Here is a 25,826-nt window from a genome sequence, read left to right on the forward strand (position 1 = left end):
AACTAATTTATGTTGAGGCAACACATGTTTGATGTTTTATTATTTAAGCACTAACTCAGTTTATACAGTTTGATATATTACCTGGTGGTCGTAAACAACGGGCCGAGTGGAGCGTCGGTAACGCGGCAATTAGTTAGACAGCTTGCCAAACAACCTCAGGCTTTCAAACTCTCCCGCTTGGAGGCTTGCCTGCACCTTGCACAACGAAACTAATGAATATACGACGCGTCTGCAAATTGCTTATAACATAGACTCGATTTAACCAAAGTGCCCGCTTACAAAACGGACATACGTACGCTCTAAAGTTACGGATTCGTAAACGTCTTCAATTGTTTTGGGCTTATTTTTCAATAATCGAAACAGGCCATTTACCAAGAAAATTATGTATAGTTAGTTTGATTATTTTGTGTATTTTTAAAATATAACATACCATGGAAGTAAAACAGTTCAGTACATGGCGCTTACTAAAATACAATTGTTCTGCCAATGGTACACCCGAAATCCTCTCAGTACGGAACACAATCAACTAAGAATTCTAGTCTAGTCCTGCCTATTTCTGTCGTGAAGCAGTAATGCGTTTCGGTTTGAAGGGTAGGGCAGCCGTTGTAACTATACTGAGATCTTAGAACTTATATCTCAAGGTGGGTGGCGCATTAGCTGTAGATGTCTATTGGCTCCAGTAACCACTTAACACCAGTTGGGCTGTGAACTCATCCACCCATCTAAGCAATAAAAAAGAACTAGTGAAAAGCCTCAGTGGAAACGGCGACTTGAAAAAGCACATGCACAAGTTAAGTCTAGCAGTAGATTCAGTTTTACAGTCTGCAGATATTGTGAGGAGGAGGAGGATGAAGAAATCTCTTCAAATATTATAAAGCTGCTGCGCCTTAAACAGCAGGAGGTAGTCAGTGTTCAGAGAGCACATCCTTTATCCTGGGGAAGTGAAGAAAAGATATCTAAAGAAGTCCAGCTTATGCTTGATTTAAACCTGACAAGACGTCTCATAATCGGGGAAGGCACAAAAATCCATATGAATCACAGTGACAGCTGTGCTTATAATCCCACCACCCTTTGAGAGCAATGATTTTTTTTATAATAGTTAGTTATGTTGAATATCTCATTTCTAAAATAATATTTTTTATTTGTTGTTTGTTATCATATGGCCAACTTCAAGCGACATATATAACCAGTCTTTAAAGGTATCTTATTGGTTCGTATCAACTAATTCGCAAACAGCTGGTACTATAGTTAGTTGGAGTATACGTAGATAGTTCGCATTCCAGCAGCGTCAACGATCGAAATGTACGACAGCGCAGACGACCAGCGACCATTTATTGAATGTCGCGAAACAGCGCGTGAACCCATTAGTTCTCAACATGCCCGAAAAAGTGTCGCTTTCTCTGCAACATAGCGCTATCCCGAGCTATTCAATTGCCGAATGTATTTTATTCGAAACCAATCGATCTCTCGATAACAAAACGCACGCTGTGAATGGAGTGTCTCGCGAGAGGCGATAAATCACCGACGTCTAAGATACGTTTAATGAAAAGATCTTTGCTCTCGTCCTATTTTATTGCCGTTGAACGTGCTGTTTGTTCCAATTCCAAATACGAATCTACATATTAAGGAAGAAAAGACGCATCGGCAACTTCTGTTCTGTTAGCTGAAATTTATTATCACTGAAAAACAGGACAATGTATATAATAATATACTTCTCAATAAAATATGGCTAATGATAAGGTTAATCGTGGGCATGTACATGAAATAACATAGGTGCTTCAAATCATTACATTCTGTCTGTTGTCGGACAGTTTCCTCTTACAAAGACCTCACAAGGTAAGGGTTGAGAGTTTCAACGTATAAATTATATTTATGTGGTTCAAGGCCTTCACTATTTAAAAAAAGACTTGTAGCACTCGGAGACTGCCGCGGTAAAGCTACTGCATAGCATTTTTTATCAACTTATGCAATTATAAATCGACAATAATAATTTAATATTAAAACAACAATAAAATAAGATCCGGCGAGAAACTCAGTGGGCTAACTTTCAATGAATCTGCTACATTGTGAGTATTCCATTTTGACCGCGCACTCACTAGAGGGCGCTACATGGGATAGAGACACGCCTTTGGATACTAGTTCTAACTCTCACTGACCCAGAATCAACGGTTTAGCTAGTTTATTTTTAATGCTACTCCAATCACTGAATGAGTAGTAGGAGTAGTAATAAAATTCTTCGACTAAGCGATGGCACACCCAACGCATTGTAATGTGATATAATTTTCTATTTTACAATTCCGTTTGTCGCCGATAGATGGCGCTTGACGCAAAAGCTGAATCGCGCTATCGTTGTGTTACCCACGAAATTATATCACATACTTTGATAGTACATAAATTGGTGTTTAGACTTCTTACTTTAAACACTACACAAGCGCAACGTGTGAAATAGTGTGAATGTGTTGAATGCGACCAACATGGTAGGCGGAGTGAGGGGTGGAAGATTTTTTTCGTTACGGAATTTCACGATTCCGCTCTCAAACCGCGCTCAAGGCCCGCGATAAAATCTATGCAATAGCTTAAAAACAAGTTACTTACTTTATGCTGTGTTATAAAATAATAACTTATGATAGAAATAAGCACAGTTAAAGTAAATTATTTCATAAATGAATACGTTCCGTATAAATAATATCAGTTGGTATCGCTCATTAATTAGCTATGATTCAATGTGAAAAATCTATTAAGCCATATTGATACCTACTGTAACACATAATACGAGTATGTAGTGAACAGATTACCATATTAATACAGATTACTATTGAAGTTGTATTGTAACGTCGCTAATTACGGACCGAGTGTCTGAAGTAGTTGTGGCAAACCAATATATACTATGTATAACAAATACATCTAATAAATAAATACCAGGTAGGAAGTCGTCGTGGCCTAAAGGATAAGACGTCCGGTGTATTCGTATGTAGCGATGCACCGGTGTTCGAATCCCGCAGGCGGGTACCAATTTTTCTAATGAAATACCTACTCAACAAATGTTCACGATTGACTTCCACGGTGAAGGATAACATCGTGTAATAAAAACCAAACCCGCAAAATTATAATTTGCGTAATCACTGGTGGTAGGAACTCTTGTGAGTCCGCACGGGTAGGCACCACCACCCCGCCTATTTCCGCCGTGAAGCAGTAATGCGTTTCGGTTCGAAGGGTGGGGTAGCCGTTGTAACTATACTGAGACCTTAGAACTTATATCTCGAGGTGGGTGGCGCATTTACGTTGTAAATGTCTATGGGCTCCAGTAACCACTTAACACCAGATGGGCTGTGAGCTCGTCCATCCATATAAGCAATAAAAAAAAAAAAAAAGTACATTCCTCTTTACATTCTATGTATTTAAAATGTGTCGTTTAAAATAGAAATGTTGTTTTGCAGATTACGTCTACATTTAAACGAAAAAGGACACAAAATGTTCCGGTGTGGATCTTTGTAAAGGCCGGCATGCGAAAGAACAATCTGTCCAAGTCGGTTTAAATATGAAGGAGCTTATGAGGATGGCGCACCAGAGCCGTCACGAAGCGGTCGTGACATGACGTGTGGTCGCGACCTCACCTCTACAACTTACAAGATGACTTCCAAGCTCGCCGCCCTCTTACTCTGGCTCGGTGGAAGTAAGTATAATGATAAAATCCCTTAGACAGTATTTAAAAGACAAAATCGGTAACTACCTGTCTCAGGTCAGGCCAAATAGTTTGACACACTTTTTTAAATTTATCTTAATATATTATATATTTCTTCTGTGCGTGTGTTTGTCACTGAATTCCTTTAGAAGTCGTCGTGGTCTAACGGATAAGACGTCGGTGCATTCATGTTGAGCGATGCACAGGTGTTCGAATCTCAGGCGGGTACCAATTTTTCTAATGAAATACGTACTCAACAAATGTTCACGATCGACTTCCACGGTGAAGGAATAACATCGTGTAATAAAAATGAAACCCGCAAAATTATAACTTGCGTAATTACTGGTGGTAGGACTACTTGTGAGTCCGTGCGAGTAGGTACCACCACCCCGCATATCTCTGCCGTGAAGCAGTAATGCGTTTCGGTTTGAAGGGTGGGGTAGCCGTTGTAACTATAATTGAGACGGCGCATTTGCGTTTGCAACCATTTTTTTATTTATTTCTTTAAAATTACTTGTTCTAGACGTGAAACTTCTAAATAGGGCACAATAAGTATACCGCTACCTACGCCTACGGTTGAGGGATCTATCTGGATTTAAAACGGCTACTTTCTTTAGAATTTACATATAGATATGTATATAGCTCTACCTCTCGTAGTAAATATAGAAGGGCCTAATTAATCTAATTCATTATACTTTTATTTATTGGTATTTGAAAATTCAACTTTTCATTTAATTGTTTTCAATAATAAACTTGCAAAACACCAAAACGGATGAAGTAAAACAAACACCAAAAGACGAAATAGAAAAACCGTACCCAATGGCACGTTGCAATAGATATATGGAGATATAACCCAAGGAGGATACACGTCAGGGAGACGCCCTGTCGTAAAACTTATGCTAAATCCCTATGTAGCTTGATAAGAAGACATGATGCGCTGACCCTATATAGTGTGGGATAAGGACAGGAAGAAGAAATGAAATCCAATTCATTAATTTAAATCTCTTAATATTATAAAAATATCCTAGGTCGCGAGCATTGAATTGGGATGGTTTATTTTTCTTTTCCCTTATAAGCAGTGAGAACACTATCAGTTTTTCTTGTAGCCGTGGTTCAGAAAAAGTTTAACTAAAATTTGTTCTTTATTAGCATGAAATTAAATCAGAAAATAGGTAGTTTCAATATACATGAAGTACCTATCAAAGTATGATAAATTATTCACGAATATGACAAGTAAATTTATAAGTAGGTCGGAACGTCTTTTCAATCATGTCTTTTATCCTGTGGCATAGAATAACTGTATCGAAGTGATGAATTATTAAAATCACTCCGAATACAATCGAGTTTTCGAATCCAATCCCTTAAGTAAAGCTGATTATCGGAATCCTCCGAAGACCGGGCATTTCTCGAAAATTCTCTAAAGTGCCAATCTCTCGCCTCAATGGGAGATCGCAAAAATTGTTGGTTCCGAACACGCAAGACCTTTCCATTCATTTATTATACACAGTACAGACTCAATATACACTCATATTCTTGTTACTTATACATCATCTGAAGGCATTCCACTGTGTTGCGAAACTTTCAGTGAATTATTTTGCTTCCTTGACATTTATGGCCAACTAAGAGAAATGTATTTGGAAATTAAATAACTTGATTACAACGGTGGTTTTGTTGATGTGACGCAAACTTTCCGCATAGAAATCAATTTAGATGATTTTATTAGAAAAAGGGTTAAGACATAAACCTGTTTTGTTCTGTCTACAACGCTTTCTTTAATTTTTTTGCTCCTGAAAACAAACAGAATCTAATAAGACCAAGAATGGTAGGTTAATTTTTTATGTTTGCTTTTATTCGTTGGACTGCCCTAACTGGTTACGCATTACAGCGTGCATACAACATTAATATAGAGTACCAGAAATATATATCTAGTCTTGCCATAAATACTGAGAGAAAGGAAAAAAAAATCTATTGCATATAATATTTATTACTTTTACAGTGTGTTAGTTTAATACATAAATATAAAACAATTTAAAGTATAAAAAGCTTATTCGAAGTGGTCTCCATTGGCTGCAATGCAGTCCTTTAAACGTTGAGGCCAGTTATCAATAGAAGCACGCACTCTTTCCATGGAAAAAATTTTCACTGCCAATCGTACGGATTGTTTTAGGGACTCCAAATTATCATGGCGTTTAGAGCAAGCCGTACTCTCTAAAACTGACCATAAATCATAATCCAGCGGATTAAGATCGGGACTAGACGACGGCCAGTCTTCAGCTCTGATGAAGTCCGAAACGTTCGTTTCCAACCAAGACTGCGTGGACCGAGCTTTATGACCTGGCGCCGAGTCTTGCTGGAAGGACCATTCTTGATTATTGAACATGGTGTTGTTAAGGGGCTTCTCTACCTTCTCAAGAATGGTATCTTGATACACTTGATACACACGATGTTTTGATATCTTTTTCACAAAAGTATGGTTCAGTCACTCCTTCATGGCTAATACCCCATCAAACCATCACTAAAGTCGGATAGTGCCCACGTTGCACTCTGTCGACTAATTGGGAAGCTTCCTTAGAGCTTTGAGCATAAATATGGTCATTTTGTTTGTTAAAATGTTGCTCAATTGTAAAAAAAATTTCATCCGTAAACAAAATTTTTCTATGACCTCCTTTTGCGTACCGCTTCAGTAGTTGTTTCGATTTTACCACCCTATTCTCTTTTAAATTATCAGTTAAGAAATGACCAGTACGTCTCTTATAAGCTGCAAGTCCTAAGTCATCTTTTAAAATACGCGACATGGTTCTAGGTGCTATCTTCATCTCCCGAGATAAAATCTTTTGCTTTCGGACAGGATTTTTTCGAATTCTTTCCCTTACTGCTTTGACCACCTTTTTCGTACGAATACTACGTGGACGGCCAGATCTTTTTCTGTCACAAGCAGAGGAGGTCTCATTGCACCTATTAATAGCCCGGTACACAAACATTTTACTAATACCAAGCGAATAGAGAGTTTTAAAAATTGCATTTGGCTCCATACCTATTTTGTTTAATGCAATCACAGTGATTCGGTTCTCTTTATCGCCCCACTCCATTTTAATATCGCAAAATATTGTACAATGTATTGGCGCCAAAATGAGAAAACTCAATGAGCAATCATACAAAAATGACAGATTCCAAATTCAAATTCAAATTCACTGGTGGTAGGACCTCTTGGGAGTCCGCACGGGTAGGTACCACCACCGCCGTGAAGCAGTAATGCGTTTCGGTTCGAAGGGTGAGGTAGCCGTTGTAACTATACTGAGACCTTAGAACTTATATCTCGAGGTGGGTGGCGCATTTACGTTGTAGATGTCTATGGGCTCCAGTAACCACTTAACACCAGGTGGGCTGTGAGCTCCATCCATCTAATCAATAAAAAAAAATAAAAAAATGTAATATTTTGTTTATTTTTAATTGTAACAGTATTTATGGCCAGACTAAGTATAGAACATACGAAATAAGGACAAGTAAACTTAGGGCGAAATCATACATCGACAGCGGAAGTTATGAATTGAAATAAAATACGTTGGAACTTACTTACATTACAGATTTGTAGTCATCTCAAAACATCTTCCTTATTTAATAACATTCTGATATCTGAGCAAATTAAATGCAAACATCTTTGAGGCAACTGAACTTCTCTTGATTCAAAATTCAATTCTTGTTTACATAAAAAACACACGGCGTCCCAAACACCTAGAGTACATATTTATTTTTATTTAAACTGGGATGAATTTACGTTTCGCATAAATATTAAACCCGCATCGAGATGAAATATTGTGATGTGGTTGAAACCGTAAATTGAATTTGGTTACATCGTAATGAGTTCATGTCGACGAGAATTTTGTATTGGCTTGATCTTGAATTCGATCACGTACTGATCACTTGATTTATGTATTCCGACCACCTTTAGTGCCTATAGCCGAGGGCCATGATTTGATTACTTGCACCGGGCTGAATTTCGGCTCGCCGAGACCTTTAACTTCCAAACTTAGTTACTAGTAAAGAAATTACAAATAAAGCTTCAGATAGAAATAGAAAATTGTTTTTAGTGCCCTAAATGGTCAGACAAGATATGCCAGTGCCACCTATACGTTGTGGCAGGAACACAAAATAAGAATTGAAACGTATCAAATTTAAATGCTAGTAAGATAGCGATGCCTCTTCATGCCGGTCACACATATCCTCAGTACTTATGCAAATTTATAATTTATTCAAGTTTGATTTTATTATGCGGCGTTCCTTACTCTTGGAATTCGTTCGGGAAATTTTGGTATCGTCCCTATCCATATAAGATAATAACACATTTAATGTGACCTGTAATTAGATAGATCTTTCAATTTATCAAATTTTGATGGTTTGGTATTCTCTGTGAATGTTGTGCACCACCAAGACGGTACTATATTCTTACCTAGTTTTTCCAAGAAACAAATATGTGTCTAGATTCACATAGCAAAATTGACACCTCAATTTGATAACAAATTTCGTCGGTATTCTATTTACAGCATGTTTACAATCTACGTCGGTATAATGTGGGCCTTGGCGTATCTGAGAATAATTATGTAGGTATTTTGACATCGCGTAAACCTTTAAAACATCTAAAAGCAAGGCAATCAAATGAAATTACTTTATGTTCACAGGAGATTCACGAGAATAGATCACGTGTGTGCTCCGACCACTGAAAATACCTGACATTGTAACTGCCGTTGTAACTATACTGAGACTTTAGAACTTGTATCTCAAGGTGGGTGGCGCGTCTACGTTGTAGATGTCTACGGGCTCCAGTAACCACTTAACACCAGGTGGGCTGTGAGCTCGTCCACCCATCTAAGCAATAAAAAAAAAACATTGTTCAACAACATTAAGAGTATTTGTGCAAATACTGAACACAAATCTTCTGTTGAACATTGAGAATGAAATGGAATCTATTACAAGAATAATATGGTTATCTTTTCTGTGGTTGTTTACTCACATTATACGAGTATAAGTAATATTATGTATGTTTTTAATTTTATAAATTGAACACTTAATAATAGTTTTGAAGAGGTTGATCCAAATTTAGTATGTAGTAAAAGTAATATAAAAATAATAAAGTCAAATAACGGTTTTAGTCTCTAAAGTTTTTTAGATATAATAAAATGTTTCCAAATAATAATTAATAATAACACATGTACACATAAAATCTCTGTCTTAATAACGGCATTTCTGTGGGAAAAATGAACCCAGCAATTAGAAATCAATTATTAACTTTAGTTTTCTCTCATTCTTAATGAAAGTATATTTTCGGTTTTAGTGTATTTATGTATAACATTATTTTTTTTATACTCACATTTTTGTATTGCTTAGATGGGCGGACGAGCTCACGGCCCGACTGGTGTTAAGTGGTTATCGGAGCCCATAGACATCTACAACGTTAATGCCGCCACCCACCTTGAGATATTAGTTCTAAGGTCTCAGTTTTTACAGTGCAACGGCTGTCCCACCCTTCGAACCGAAACGTATTGCTGTTTCACGTCAGAAATAGGCAGGATGGTGGTACCTACGCGTATCAGTAAAAGACAGTAAATAAGCATGAATATATTACATACGCGAATGCTTGTGTCCAGGTGTGCTGGGTCTTCGTGACATCCAACTCAGCGTTCCAGAGGCAGTGGGCGTGGGTTCCAGTGCGATCCTCGGCTGCCGATGGGCGCTGGATACAGGAGAAACGTTGTATACGGTTAAATGGTACCACGGAGCACAGGAGTTCTTCCGATTCGTACCGAAAGAGCTTCCAAATACCCGTGTCTTCTCTCAAACTGGTATTAGTGTTGATGTGAGTATTACGTTTATAAATCTTAGATGGAATTGAGTTTTATTTATTCACCGTTCCACCCTTCAAGGCAAAGAAAGATTGCTTCACAGCAGAAGTACGTTGCTGTCTTTCTAATAGCTCCAGTAAGAAGATAAGGTATTTAGAAAATGAGAACTGGTCACTGCCGCCCATTGACACTGGCAGTGCCAGGATTACTCGTTTGCTGCTGCCGTAGAAACTCAGGATCCACAGTATTACAAGTACTACTTTATTTTAATACCGACGCAAGATTGGACTTCCGCTATAGTGTCCAAACGCGGTATGAGTACAGCGCGTATATATTTTTTTCCATTTACTCAGACATTGTCAAACATTGAGGTATAATTAAGAAGTTATTCCTTCCTTTAATTTAAGTAAAATGAAACTATGCTAGTTAACTTAAGTTAATTGTGAAAGTTGCTTCTATACAGCCACTGAATTATAGTCAATTAAATTTTTCTAAGTGCGTTAAGCATTAAAATTATGAGACAAATACAGTTTAATACCGAAAGAATAAAGGTAGGTATTAAATATGATTAAAATAAATGCTACCATATTTTGATTTTTAAAATTATTGCTTCCAACGTACAATATAAATTAGCTTTTTTGCGGATGTAAAAAAAGTTATTCCGTTTCTTTTTAAAAGCAGTCTTTTCTTAAGCTTAAACATAATCAGCTCTACAGACAATACTAAAAGCATTACAAAAGAAACTAAAAGTTTAAGAAAAACGATTTGCCTCCGCTATTAACTTGTCCGTGAAGTAAACGTGAAAATAAAAGAGGAAAACCGTTTCCTACGCAAATGGCTTACTTACGGTAAGATTGTAAACAACGTCATAACCGTGATTATATATGGGTCAACGACTGCGACATCTTGCTAGTTCGTTAGACTGCCTTCGTGAAAAAATCACTTAAGATTATAGTGCTGCCACGTTCAACCTTTAACAGTTGGCATTGGGCCACGAGCTTAAAGCGTTGTGCCAAAATAATACATTAAAATCCCCTTCGAGATATAACGAATATTCAAAGTTCGATTCGCTATGACTCGAGTCGCAGTACGAGTGTGGTGCAGGGGCTCCTTGAGAATCGGGTCAGTCGTCTTCGGCTATGAACGAACATGATTTAGTTCAGGGGATTTCTTACAGTGGACCGAGTTCTGCGATGGATCGAAGCTTTTAGCTCAATTGAGGCCGTGTGTACGGATCTAAATTTTCTAGCTACATTTTTCATCTGTGGACTGTTTAACAAAATGTTATAATGCATATCGACGCTTGAAAGGCAAACGTGACTAAGCGACAATAACTGCTTTGTACATAAATGATAGGCAATAACCATATTCGATGCGCAAAAAAAATATATTACTAGGTCTATTAAAATCATTTCAATCCTACAGCTACTAGCTAGATTCTACTACAGCTAGATTCGTTAAAATATTTTTTTTTTCCAGGTATTTCAACTTTAAATTAGTCTACTGTAAAGCTCACCGATTGTCGCTTAGTCACATTTGCCTTTCAAGGTCGATATGGTCCCTGTTATAAATTCGAAACATATTTTTATTTTATTTTATGTTCTATTTGTCTACTCCATAATTCACAGTAGAAGTTTTCCTCGAAAATGCTACTACAAAACTATCAAAACAATGTCTGGTAAAACTTAAAGATTTGAATTGCGGGTCAAATTTAATTGGATTTTGCTCAGGTTTCACGATCGGGTGCGCAGCAGGTGGTCCTGCGAGGGGCAAGCCGTGGTTTGAGTGGCAGGTACCGGTGTGAAGTGTCAGCGGACGCACCCTTCTTCCATACTGTCTATAAAAGTGCTTATATGAGAGTTGTAGGTGAGTTAATGCGAAGGAATAATTTATAATCTATTCTATTTTTAATGTACTTTTCAAGCTATTTTAATATTACTTAGTAGTACTTTTTTATTAGTACTTACCACATAGACTTTATAAGACATACATCGTTTTTTCAACTTATATTTCTAGCTCTTTACAGTAGTGAACGTAAACATATTGAAATACTGATAATATTATCGTATTAGGTCTAAGGCTTTAGTCATTTTTTATAAATATTTTTTTATTTTTATGAAACAGAATATGCATTCATATTATGAGTGCATCTTTGTGGTAATTTTTGAAAGTCCTTTTTAATGAAGTCAAGTATACGGCAGGCAACAAGCTGTTCAAAGTCATTTTATACTGCTTCTTGGACATTGAATTTTGTCCCTTCCTTTTTTCCTACCTATGCTGATAGCCTTGAGAGGCTATATCAGCGTTACCATAACGTGTAGGTGAGCTCTCGGGGCTCAAGCCGGAGGTGCTGCTAACACTGGCCTTCGCAGAATCTATCACCGGATCGGAAACGCAACCCACTGAGAAGGGCGGTGCTTGAGGTACCTAAAAGCACCGTTAATGGGTCGGGTGGATCCGTAGTGAAGTGTTTAGGGCAACAAAAAATTTGTCCAAGCTATGGAAAAAATAGAAGTCAGTCAGTGCAAGGTCTGATGAGTACAATGGATAGAAATAGATCAATATTGTTATGATGCTAACGTTGAAAATTGCTGCTAACTAAACAATTAATTGAGTATCGTCAGTAGTATTTGCACTATGGCATTTAATTCGTTGTTGTTGACTTTAGTTCTCGGGCGGCGGGGTTACTTATTTACATCAAGATTTCCATGTTGGAAGCGTTCAAACCAATAACGGGTCGTGCGTCCATTTGTAGTGTTCACTCCGTACACATTACGTACATAGAAGAACCGTTTGTTCGGCATTGCTGCCACGACGGAACTCATATCTATATATTAATACTTGAAGCAAAAACTTTGTATCCCTTTTTACGGAAATTGTGCGGACGGAGGAGTATGAAATTTTCCACACTTATAGAGAACTAGCTGACCCGGCAAACGTTGTGTTGCCTTAAATAAGATTTCTAGGGAAATTATAGTCTAATATACAAAATTCTCAAAAACCTCATTCAACCACATAATATAGTAAGCGGCACGTAAGTTGGCAAGGTTTTAGTGTAGTGGGGGTAATGTCGCGCGCATAGTGTACATTGCAACAAAAAAATGGTCACTTTTAAGGCCCGCATATATGTTAATTTTATTTTATTAAATTTTTTATTTGCCATAATTTATTTTTAAGCCTGTGTGTTTAGAAGAAAGTTAAAGAAAAGAGAGGAATTCGTGAAGTGTATTAGGTGTTATAAATAAAATAGAATTAAAAGTTAAAAAGTTTATTTAACAAAATATACTTAATATTAAAAATTATGTGTCGCCGTCGTCACTATCATTTTCTAATAGTGCTACCCCTTGGATTAAATTTATGGTAGGACCTGAGCTGGTGGAAGGAGTTGGCTCCTCATCGTCGACATAACGAAGAGTCGCTGTCGTCACTGGCGTAAATAATAAAACGCTCAGTGACTGAATCGACTATAATTATGGTCATTGGTATTTGGTCCTGCCATTGCAAACAAATTTAAAACAATAACACTCGTAACAAAAACTAAATTTAAAATAATAATAACAACTCGTAACAAAAACTCAATATAAACAAAGGGTTCCTACAACTTTAGTAGGCACATGTGTAACCGGGAGCGAACGGAACGTGGACGCGGTGCGGGAGGGGAGAGTCGACTGACTCACCAATCGCGCGCTCGGAACGGTGCTACGTCTTTCCCCGCGTCCCGCTTGACAACCAAAGAGACCTAAAAAACGACTTCTGCGCATCTAGCGACTCTTGCCAAGTTACGCGCTGGGGACTATACCTCATTAAAACCAAAAAAAAAAAATTATAAAAAAAATATGTTTGGGGTGAACAACCCTTATCACTTAGGGTATGAAATATAGATAGTAGCCGATTCTCAGACCTACTGAACATACTATTGATACACAAATAAAACCAAAGAAACATGGCTGAAAAATGTATAGTGAGTAAGACAGGAGACCGGATTCGTCCTCATCCCTACTACGTGATGTTTGCTGGATAAGTGGTGACACCTGGCGGGGATAACTGATCGATTGATAGTTGATCAGTAGTCGACCGGCGAGGGCAGGAGATCAAATTGAATTAAAAAAAAAATCATAATTAAAGGAACTTGAAATTATAAACTCTGAATAACAATTTATCATACTACAATTATAATATTTGATTGCCGTCTTGCAACCTTATTGCGGATCTGTGCATAGAATAAAAAAAATAAAAATCTGGATGGAAAAATAGGGGTTGATTACGATCATCTTATACGTAAGAGTGAAAATTGAGAGTAATATATTTTTTTTTATTTTAAGTCATGACAAAATAAAAAATAAAAACTTGCCAAAAAATTTAAAATTTATAATTAACAAATAAAAAATAGGGGTTGATCGTAGAGGGTGAAAATTTCAGAGTAATATGAAATTTTTTATTCTAAGTCATGACAAAATAAAAACAAAATTCTTGCAAAAAAATTTAGTTTTTAATTAACAAATAAAAAATAAGGGTTGATCGTAGAGGGGTGAAAATTTAGGGTTGTATGTATTTTTGTATGCTGTATCATAAAAAAATAAAAACAAAAAATTTTGTCTAAAAAATAAAAATAAAAATTTAGGGGTGGACTACCCCTAACATTTAGGGGGATGAAAAATAGATGTTGGCCGATTCTCATAGATACCGGATAAGCACAAAAAATTTCATCAAAATCGGTCAAGCCGTTTCGGAGGAGTATGGCAACGAAAACTGTGACACGAGAATTTTATATATTAGATATAGAGAAGAAGTGCACAATGCTAATTTTTTTTTTTTAATTATGCATAAAAGATACATTAAATCAATAAAGAAAACATTACACACACTGCCATGTATTTGACATACCTACACACGCATGCATACTACTTATTTACTGTCAAACTTTTGATCTTGACGTCTGTGGTCAAATTGAGAATAGATTAAATATTGTTTGTCTTTATTAATATTTTTCTATAGTGTAGTCTTGGCGTTGAAAATACAATCATAATAGTGTAGAAATCTACAATTCCAATTAATTATAGTCGAATTTCGACTACTGCGGGACCACTAGTTCCATATTAACTCGCATTTTTATTACATCCATATTGATGGAAAAGATACAAATGTAGTAAAAATAAAACTCTAATTAATAAAAAATAACTGAATTTGAAAATAGAATTCTATAATTTTTAATCAATTAAATTTCGTATTTATTGTCAAATTCAAATGCCTATAGTGTTGTAAAACGGTAACTTCATAAGTTAAATACTATTTATTATTGAACGTTATTCACATCTCTAGTTATCAGCTTCAATGTTAAGTAAAAAGTAAAAAATCGCGACGGAACATTGTTCTAAAAGAAATACGATTTAATTTCTTGTGAAGTCAAGCGTCTCTGCATTGTTCGCATTTAACTATTTTTAATTAAAGTGAAACGTCGCACTGCTACACATCCATCTTTTGTTACACAATTTAAACGCTAGTACTACCGTGAGCACATACATACATAATGTTTAACCTCTGGGTTAATGATTATCACTACATAGTATAACACAAAGTCGCTTTCTCTGTCCCTATATCTGTCTGTCCCTATGTATGCTTAAATCTTTAAAACTACGCAACGGATTTTGATGCGGTTTCTTAAATAGATAGAGTGATTGAAGAGGAAGGCTTATATGCATAGCAACATCCATTAAATAGTGGAGAAATCAATAATAAATTACAGTCTCCGAAGCGAAGTGAGGGCGGGTTGCTATTGTAGACTAAAATAGAATGATTACTTTAAAACGGATAAAAATCTTCATCGTAAAACTAGAAAGCTGCGAAGAGAACATTACCTTTTAGAAGAAATCGCGGTAAACACTGATATTATTAAACATTTGATGTTTATCCTTTCTTCGTAAAGCTTGTGTAAGTATTTTCAGATCTTCTAATTTAATGCTTGTATTCTTATTTAATTTGTTCTTTTTATATTACTCATATATTACTTTTACTATTATTACATTATATTACTTTTTATATTTTTATAGTATTCATATTATTATGTAGACCTAAAATGTTTTTTTTTCTATAACGAGATTAATTTTGTTTTCCAAGGCGTCAGCTTTTTCACAATGTTATATAAGCACTGAAAACAGTTTTTTGTGCGAGATATTCGAAAATCAAATTAAGAATATTGTTTTATAGTATCATAATAATATTGAGAACTATTCTATTCTATTGAGAACTAGTCAAAAAAGTTTTTGGGGTGAATAGGAATCGTGATAGATGGCGACGCTTGTCACGTTTACCACAAAAACAAGTGCTCACGCCGCTAAATGACTGACGACGTCCAAGGGAAATCGGATGTTAAAAGAAAAACATTTAATAAAAAAATATTAGTCGTATAAAACAATGAAGTTCGATTTAATATATTTTTTATTTTTTTATTGCTTAGATAGGTGGACGAGCTCACAGCCCACCTGGTGTTAAGTGGTTACTGGAGCCCATAGGCATCTATAACGTAAATGAGCTACCCGCCTTGAGATATAGGTTCTAAGGTCTCAAGTATAGTTACAGCGGCTCCCCCACCCTTCAGACCGAAACGCATTACTGCTTCACGACAGAAATAGGCAGGGTGGTGGTACCTACCCGTGTGGTCTCACAAGTGGCCCTACTACTAGTATGTCTCAGTATGGGTACACACTGGCGGCATTCACGTTGTGTTGTTTATGAGTTCTGGTAACTACTCCAAACAGGATTGGCCCGATACCTAACCAAAAAAAACTCACGAATTCATACCATCGTTTCTTCGATTTCTGTCGCAAAATGATTAGGCTCTGTTTCGATAAATCAATTTTTGATTAATGGAAAGGCCTAAACTAAAATTATGATTGTATATTTTAAATAAATTCGTGATAGTGTGTTATGATAGATTGCTTCAGTTTGATTAAATAAAACCAGAACTGAACTTCATTATTTATGTGGCGATTACGTGTACCGTACTGAATTACGTAGCCAAGTTTTGCTACGTCTTTGAATTCAATTGTAGTTGTTTGAAGTCGTGAATTTGTGTCTATCTATCCCTCCTTCGCTATCTAAAGTTACCTGTGTATCTATTCAGCATTCAGTGTTCCTATAAACTAAGACAAAACTGACTAGCAAGTTCAACAACAAGCATATAAATATAAAGAGCGATTCCGCTTCGTCCCAACGTGCTTTCTTGCTAACCTGAATCATAAATCAGAACTATTGTTGAGCAATAAATGCGGAGGATCGAACGCAAGGGATGCTTGATTAAGTTTATCTTGGTTAATTTACGATTATCTGAGATATTACCTTGTCGCGATGATTTGCCTGTATACATGTGCTGTCATGTGAACTCGTGCTCAAATTAGACATTGGAAGTAATGAACTATCAGACGTTCTATCTTATACCGACCAAACAACATTATTTTTTACTTCAAGGTCAAAACGCGTGTTATTTATTTAGAACCTAGAGAAGTCGTTCACTACATGCATGTTGGCATAGAAAAACGACTTTATTTTTGTATGTATATTTTAAATGAAGTAAAAAAATATATTTGGTTAATTAATTGTTTTGGTCGATCGTAAAATAAGTTATTTAATTTCGTAGAATTCGAAGCGATAGCAGAATTATTAATGTGACAAATTCTGGCTAGAGAAGTACTCGGCTTGAAGCAATCTCTCGAATTCAATAATCCTTCAAGTAAATATCCTTTTGTGAAAAACGTTGGATACAATCTCAGCGTCCGATCTCACAATGGGGAACGTATTGATGCGGATTGTCCCCCGGCTTACGAACGCGAACTTCAAATAGGCATTGAACGTTAAAGTTCTGACAAGTAAGCAATATGCACTCTGTTGCAACCACACTGTCGTATTCTTCCTTATTTTATAACGAAAGTAATAAAATTAATGGTTTTAACAAATGTCAGAAATTTCATTGAAATTCGTCGATTTATTTTCACAGTTGAGGAAATATATTTTCTCTAAAGTTCTATTTTCAAAGCGCCGTTTTTCAAGGAAAATAAGTCGTGATTCAGCGAATTAAGATAGATCGGACACGTGGCATCCGAAATGGTAGATCAGACATCTTCTTGGATTTCAGCCACGTATTAAATAAGCCATGCAGTCATCTAGTACGGGACAGATCGATCAAACGGGGTCCGTATAACGTATCTGCATTAGCTGATTTAGATTCCCGGTTTGGTAAATAACTGAAGCGGTTTTAATGTTTCACATGCACATATACTTTTACAAATGTTACTAACTACCAGTCTTTATGTTAAGTACAATAATGTTGTTAGAAGAGAATAAGTCGGAATACAATGAACAACTCAATACAGATGCCATTTGTGAACCACGTAATTGGATTCCATCAAAAATGTTTTACTATTATCACTATTATAAAATGATTCATCAATTAAACACCAGTTATTGGCAGATGATATAAGCAGTACACACCATACCATACATACCATATCTACCGAATTAAACGAGGCGCTGGAAAACTCTCTGCGTTTCCATTAAGTAGAATTGGCAAAAAGCGACAGAACAGGAATGTAAACACTTAAAACTTTGCTCGGAGCTGAGTTCCATCGCTACGTCGCAATAGAGGGCGCTGCTGGCAAACAAAAGCACGTCAAGTTTTAGTTTCAGCCGCCATTTTGTCTGTTCGGCATTTTAACCGCTGTCTATGAAATTCGTGGTATAAACGGAACAGACGCGCATGAAAGATGAATATGCAACGTCGCCGTCCGTTGTGAATCGAAGCTGCTATACGTACCAGCTGGCATATTTTGGCATATTTATTATGATATATCTCCGTTTCTCTGTATGTTAGGTTCCGACTTTGTTAGTGTTTTAAGTTAACAAAGTAATTCTCATTTCTTTTACTAATCTGCATCTTAATGAATAATTTAATGAATTAAAATACAATATTACTGTATATTAGATAATACAATATAAATAATATAAATAAAAATACTATTTCAAATTTAATATAATATAATAAATACTGACTACATTTACTTTAAATAATAAAAAAATTATGACTTCTGAAATTTTAAATAATAAAATTCTATAAAGAAATTTCAAATTATTTCCGCGTGTGTTACGCGAAGCCATCTAAATAAAAATAACCAAACATTTATAGAGATGTTTGGTGCTCATCTGACAATGGGATACCTTTATTTCCAAAGTAAAACCTTAGTCAAACAAAGTACCAGACCTCAAGATTGTGTTATTTCTATATGTATGTAACTTTTTTTGCTTTAGAAATTTAGACAATAATTACCACTATTCAAATGTCAAAGAATAACACTTAGACTACAGTGACCATAAAAACTGTAAAACTTGAATACATCGGAGATAGTTCAATAAAAATATTAAGCAAGAGACAAAACCATAAAAGTTTAATTATTACTTCATTTAGTGACAATACTTAGAATATTTACATTAAATCACAATGATTCAATAAGAAATGTAGTAGTAACATTAAAAACTAAAGAATTTCGTGTTTAGTTGTAAAGCTAATTGTTGGTTTGACGGCTAATAGGCCAAGCTCGCGTTGCTTAATTACACTGAAATTTAACCAATCCATACAATATTTAATATTAAAACGGAATGGTCGAGTTGAATTTTGAAAGAACCCAAAATTCTACTCAAGCATGTTTTTGAAAATTCTGTTCGCATTGCAATTTAATCTCCGTAATGTATTTTAATACTAAAACACAATAAGAAGTCGTACTTACCAAATTAGACATCTAAAATTAATTTCATTGTTTAGCGGATCTCCTGATTTGATAGAGATAAATTTAGGGGCCTTAATAAAATAATAGTCTCAGTTTCATTCAGAATAAAGATCAAGAAATATCAAAAGCACGTTTCTGTAAATTAGTATAATATTATGTTAAGCTCACATTTTACCTAATTAATTTGCGTTTAATTGTTTTTCACAGAATTGCCCGAATCAGGCCCAAAAGTTCGTGCCCAAAAAAGTTGGTACTCTGTAGGTGATATGCTACGAGCTAATTGCACGTCGCCTCCTGCCGATCCAGCAGCTAATTTGACTTGGTTGTTAAACGGACAAGAGGTATAAAGTAATATCAAACATAAACAACAAACAAACAACTGTTGAGTTTGAAAATAATTAACTGTACTGTATTCGATTTTAGGTAAAAGGCCTCGATATTCCATTAGTGGATACAACTTACCCAAGAAAGCCTGTGATAACGGATACGTCGCTCGAAGATGCAAATAGAATTATATTTAGTCCATGGGACACGATTTCGGGGTACGAGGATCCCGTTACCGATAATGTGATAGACATACCTGGTAATATTGCCGTACTGAGCATACCCGAAGCTGTTGCCGATGTTGCCAAGGAGACTACAACCAGTTCAATGCCCAGGATAGAGCAGATTGCAAATAAATTTAACATTAGCGATGAGGAAAAATCGAATAAATCATCCTCATACAGCCAGCTTGTTATTAGAGTGCAGTCCGTGCATTTTCATAAGGTTAGTTACTTTCTCGTAGCAATTTTGTTACATGAAATACTCTACTTTAATAAGGTTTGCTTTTTTATTTACCTTCTTAGATTTTATATTGGTTATGAAACGTTCAAATTCAAACATAAAACGAAAATTCAAAATTTATAGGTAGATATATCGCTGTTCCGATGCGCCATTACATTCCATTTGCCTGTTAATTATAAATTCAACAGGGAACATCAAAATATAGTACATTGATCATGTATTAGCGCGTACGCGTTCAATTTTGCATACAATACATTATAATTTGGCTTATACTGAAATCATCCGATAACAGCTTGGGAAACAATAACTATGACCATGAATGGTTTGAAACTTTAATGTGACGCTTCATTTACGGTCGATTTTGTTGGTTTGTTCTTAGTGTTATTACTATCGGGTTGCCTATTATTTTTGTGTTACGGTAATGATTGTTTTAGATTTTGGATTGTATTTTATATATCATACTAATTTAAATTCATATTCTATTTGTCGAATGTAGTTATATTTTATGGTATTATTGGGGTTATTCGCCTCACCTCGTTAGTCGAGTGGTGAGTATCCCGAACAACTGTACAATCAACTCTCACTTCGATTCCTGTCAGACTCAATATCTTTGTTAAAGATGTTGATATTTGCGATTTAAATTTACTGCAGCTTGTATTGTTTGTATGATTTGGTAATTACGCATAGTTCAGGAGAATCTTAATCTAAAGAGGTTAAATTTGGAATGTTTTTAAAATTGAAATGAATATACGTATATATTTTTTAATATAAATAATAATCTATTCATATTTTAACTTTGTGTCACACGTTAGATTCCTTTGAATTGTTTTCTAATCGAGAACCCCCTATTAAAAGTAATAATATTATACGTTTTATAATGAATATTTAAAAGTATACATCCACGCCTCTATGAAATACTAGATTCTAGATAGGCATAGTACCTATTTGAAATCCACCACTAACAAACATACGTATGTACGTACAAGTAGGTCGATCTTATACATAGTATGCCAACCACAATCTCAATCGCGCGGTTCTGAGGGTTCACATAGGCCCGGTTACAATCTGCGTATCAAATAGACATATTAAATAGGTTATATAGACACTACTTGTATAAATACCACACAGTCCAAAGTACTGAATACTTAATACGTATACATTAGGTGAAGTTTGTGGTATGTATCTTTATTTATTTACGTTTTCCTGACGTAATCTTAACTTTTGTAAATCTTCGTTACGATCTTATTAAATGTGTGTAAATTGAGTTAACGAGTTCTTATGATCGGTAGAATATTCTGTATTCACCCACCCAATTATGGGTTATAAACTAATCCACGATAAGTCTTGAACGATAGGGGCCATGCTTTATTATTATACTAGATAGCTAGATAAACTAACAGCCGATTTGCTGCATTGTTACTGGAGGTCATCGATACAACAGAGATTTCCACCACCCACCTTGAGATATGATATCAATTCATGATATAGCTCTAATTGTATATTAAAACAGCTGCTTCACTGGTCGAACCGAAACGCATAACCATTTCGCATCAGTAATAGACAGGATCGTGGCACCTATACGAGCACAGAATAATAATACTGACATTATTGACACAACTATATTGAACGATTTAAGCCTCAGGCAGTTTTAGATAGAAATCAGTCAAGTTATGATCACGCAGAAATTAGAGAATAAATTGAACGTAAACTAAAAAACCCATAGTGGTAGCCGAATGAAGTGATTTTAAATTAAATTTGTAAAATCAATTTCAGCAACACGTTAAATCAAATACAAAGATAAAATACTAATAAATCCCATAAAGTCATCGTTCGATATATCTAATCTTTCGCCTAAAATAATAGAAGAAGATCCGAATTATGCTATACATCGATCTGTGGTACCCGCGGCGAGCATTTCACAACATTGCTAACAATAGACCGAAATTGCCAGTGCAACACAGAACCGCATAGTTCGACGCATACCAAACACTCCGCAAACTGCCTCACTTTGAATGAAGTGCACCATTTCATTTGTTTCTCTATGGATCTAATGTCAGAACGTACTTTCGCAGAATTGAACTCTACATAGTACATCGTGCTCTTTTACGATACTGTGATAATTGTTTATTCGCTGTTATTCGAGTGATGTAGCTATTCTCTAGTTCTACTACTATGCACTCATTAGCCGTTTGTTGTAAGTTCTTACTTAATTTCGTACATAGCCATCCTATAATTATCCCCTTAATTCAGACTTTGAATGTAGTATAGGGAATTTTGGGACTACATAGTTTAATGGCGATTGTATCAATGCAACTGACTTGACTTGTCTTGACTAGACTAACTTAGCCTGCCGACTTTCCCTTACCATACCTTCCACCGTGTGAAGAAAGGCAGCATTGTTCCATGAAACTTGGTACAAATTTCAACAACACATGGTTCATGATCGCTTCAATCCAAAAAAGCTAACTAAAATGGCTGTAGAAGTTGTGGATGGACACAAAAATCCATTGAAATGGATAAAAACAATTAATTTTATTGAATAACAAAAACTATAAACAAATCAGTGCTGTAAATTTATATTTCACTTTTTTTTTCATATCCAATCTTTGGTAGCCTAAGGGGATATTTTAACTTCAAGTAGACCGATAGGTAAGCTCACGGGTTCAACTTGAGAGAATTGCTAATACTAACCCTAGCAAGAGCAGTGCTTCGTTGAATCTACTACTGGATCGGAATTGTGACCAACTGAGAAGTTCTGGCGAGAAATTCAGTTGGTTGTATCTATGGGCCACACGTCGAACTCTTCGTTAAAGTCTACGAGTTCTACGAGGACTGTGAACCGGTGCTTGAAAATCCTAAAAGCACGTTGGAGTCGACGAGTTCGACAAGAACGGTGACCGGTGCTCGAATCGAGAGTGATATTTCACGTATTAGCATCTTTTGCACACTACGGCGATTCTGTGCTATAGTTAAGTCATATGACAACAATTATTTATATCCGTTGTTAAAATGAATATACTTGTATTAATAATTCTGTTGTAGGGTCGTTTAAATGTAACATGCGTGGCTCACGTGTTGTCTATTTGGTCGTCGAGTGGAGTACTTTTATTGGATGAAGAACGACCACAGATTGCACCGGTGATGGGAAGTAGGGATTCTAATTCAGGTAATGTGATGGGTTTGAAGTTTATCTGACTTATTACAGTGGATATTTTTTTGTTATATACTTCATAGAGAGTAAGTTATCGGATTTAAAATCTTTACGAGTAGAAAGTATGAATTTCTAGTAATACTAAAAGTAATTGAAAGGAATTTCTTCTGAAGTTTCTGTAAAATTCATCCTGAATCACCACATCATTTTTTGATAATTATTGCGATTATGAAAGGTTAAAAATAAGAATTTATTTATGATTTTATTACAAGATCACAATTTATTTTACGTTTCACAGGTCTACCTAAATGTGCATCATCACTTATAGCAGTCATAATACACAATTTATTTTTCTGCTGGCAATGGTAAGTTTACACAATTTCGAAAATAAATACTGAATTCAAATTACATACAATTTAAATTCGGTTCATGGGAGTTAGAGAAAATGAACAGATTGGGTCAATTCAAACTTGACGAGCGTAGACTGAATTGGAAACAAAAACAATGAAACTTAAATTTCCCCGTAACTTTGTACGAGCCCTAATTTAATTCCACAAAGGAAGTCTAGTCTCCGGGTGATAATAAAATTACGGTAATCTTTTTTTTTTTTTCTTAGATGGATGGACGATCTCACAGCCCACCTGGTGTTAAGTGGTTACTGGAGCCCATAGACATCTACGACGTAAATGCGCCACCCACCTTGCGATATAAGTTCTAAGATCTCAGTATAGTTACAAGGGCTGCCCCGCCCTTCAAACCGAAACGCGTTACTGCTTCACGGCAGAAATAGGCAGGGCGGTGATACCTACCCGCGCGGACTCACAAGAGGTCCTACCATCAGTAATCTATTCTGCCTTTTCAGGTCAGTTCGATGATGGAAAAAATTCGCAGATTATATGTAAGAACTCGTTTTAATCGACTAAATATCGTGTTAGACAAAAGTTTTAGTGAAGTTAAAGAAAACTATGCAGGTAATGAGATTTCGTCGACAAAGTGGATTAGTAGTGAATTTTTATACATGTAAATAATAAAATAGTTTTAATTAATAGTAATCTGTAAGAATGATAGAAATGATTTTGCTTTACGAGCATATTGTATGTAACTGTTATTTCAATGTAAAAAATTCAGATTAAACGTCATCTCTGTTTTTAAATATTCTTTTACTGACGTAAAAAATCCTTTATAATCTATAATTAAAGCCAGTTGTCTTTTGTTAGAACCGGCACTTTTCTGGTATGAATAGTTTGAAATAATTAATGTAGTATTGAACTCACGTCGTGTACAACGTCGTTCATAAATTGAAAGATTTAGTCGCAGTCTTAATTATATTATAATCCTACTTATATATATTATTTTATAATCATACCGAAAAGCTTGCTTGTTTCGCCGCATAAACAAAACTTAAAGGTAGTAAAACCTACCCTGAGAGCTTCTAACATCACTAACACGAGAATTTAATAAATTTCCGAGGTTTTATTTTAATACTCTTGCTTTGATATCCTTGCTTCATTCTGAGAATGTACGATAGTTCATCATAACTATTTTTAATAATTAATAAATTTTGTCCGGTGTCCAAATTGACGTACTAAACAACCCCCCCTCTGTCTGTAGATATAGAACTTGGCTAACCAGAAGTAGAACAAGTGGGTAGCGCGTAGCTTAATATAATTCTGCTTCACCCAGCCTTCAACCAAAAAAGAAATTACTATCTGCCCCACGGTTTAAATATCAGCATAGTCACATCAGGTGATGCCAATATGTACGTCTTAATCATTAGCCTGTGGATAGATTAACTATAGTAATGTTATGTGTCAATGAACTCACAAACCGTGAAAGATCAAAAACGAAAAGAGAAAAAACTTTAAAATCGTAATAAAAAAAAAAAAGGTATACTTTATCGTTTCCACACATAAGTGAACAATTTAACAACTGACGCTTACCCGCTAAAAGCAAACACCGCCGACATACCTAATGCAATTGCAAATGGAATTTGTATTAACGGTTTCAATTTCAATGTAATGCAGATAAAAATTCCATTAAAAATTCAAGAGGGTCGTTAATTAAAAGAGAACAAGCTGGTGCATTTTGTCGAGCGGCGCGGAACGTGTTTTCTTCTTGTTTATACTGTTTCCTCCATATTGGAGTTCAGAACGAGAGTCGCGAGATTATTTCATATCTCGATATTTAAATTAAACACATTTAAACCATATTGTATTATTTACATATATTATTATTTACGCTTGTTTTATTTATATTTAACATTCTACATATTTGTAGATATCAGTGAATTTAACACCTCAGTTTAATTTTTAATTTATTGCTTAGATGGGTGGACGAGTTCACAGTCCAACTGGTGTTAAGTAGTTACTGGAGCACATAGACATCTACGACGTAAATGCGCTATCCACCTTGAGATATAAGTTCTAAGGTCTTATAATAGTTACAACGGCTGCCCCACCTTTCAAACCGAAAGGCATTACTGCTTCACGGCAGAAATAGGCAGAGTGGTGGTACCTTCCCGCACAGACTCACAAGAGGTCCTACCACCAGTAAAATTATTGTCTACCGGCGAGCTAAAGGTAATAATGCAGAGAATA

At 35.5% G+C, this 25,826-nt stretch overlaps 1 protein-coding gene across 2 annotated transcripts in view; it reads left to right on the forward strand.

Moving 5' to 3' along the window:
- Positions 1-24,382, forward strand: part of LOC101742276 (uncharacterized) — a 49,076-nt gene extending 24,694 nt beyond the window's left edge. For both annotated transcript variants that reach the window (XM_021351834.3, XM_012695297.4), the window contains exons 2-9: positions 3,438-3,673; positions 9,325-9,533; positions 11,250-11,385; positions 19,500-19,633; positions 19,716-20,060; positions 23,121-23,244; positions 23,528-23,594; positions 24,092-24,382. In XM_021351834.3, the coding sequence (XP_021207509.1) occupies positions 3,592-3,673; positions 9,325-9,533; positions 11,250-11,385; positions 19,500-19,633; positions 19,716-20,060; positions 23,121-23,244; positions 23,528-23,594; positions 24,092-24,104 (1,110 nt within the window). In that variant the 5' untranslated portion in view covers positions 3,438-3,591 and the 3' untranslated portion in view covers positions 24,105-24,382. The remainder of the gene's footprint in view (positions 1-3,437; positions 3,674-9,324; positions 9,534-11,249; positions 11,386-19,499; positions 19,634-19,715; positions 20,061-23,120; positions 23,245-23,527; positions 23,595-24,091) is intronic.
- Positions 24,383-25,826: the final 1,444 nt, after the last annotated feature.

The sequence above is a fragment of the Bombyx mori genome, chromosome 22 (genome assembly GCF_030269925.1).
Source record: "Bombyx mori chromosome 22, ASM3026992v2".
Lineage (NCBI taxonomy): Eukaryota > Metazoa > Arthropoda > Insecta > Lepidoptera > Bombycidae > Bombyx > Bombyx mori.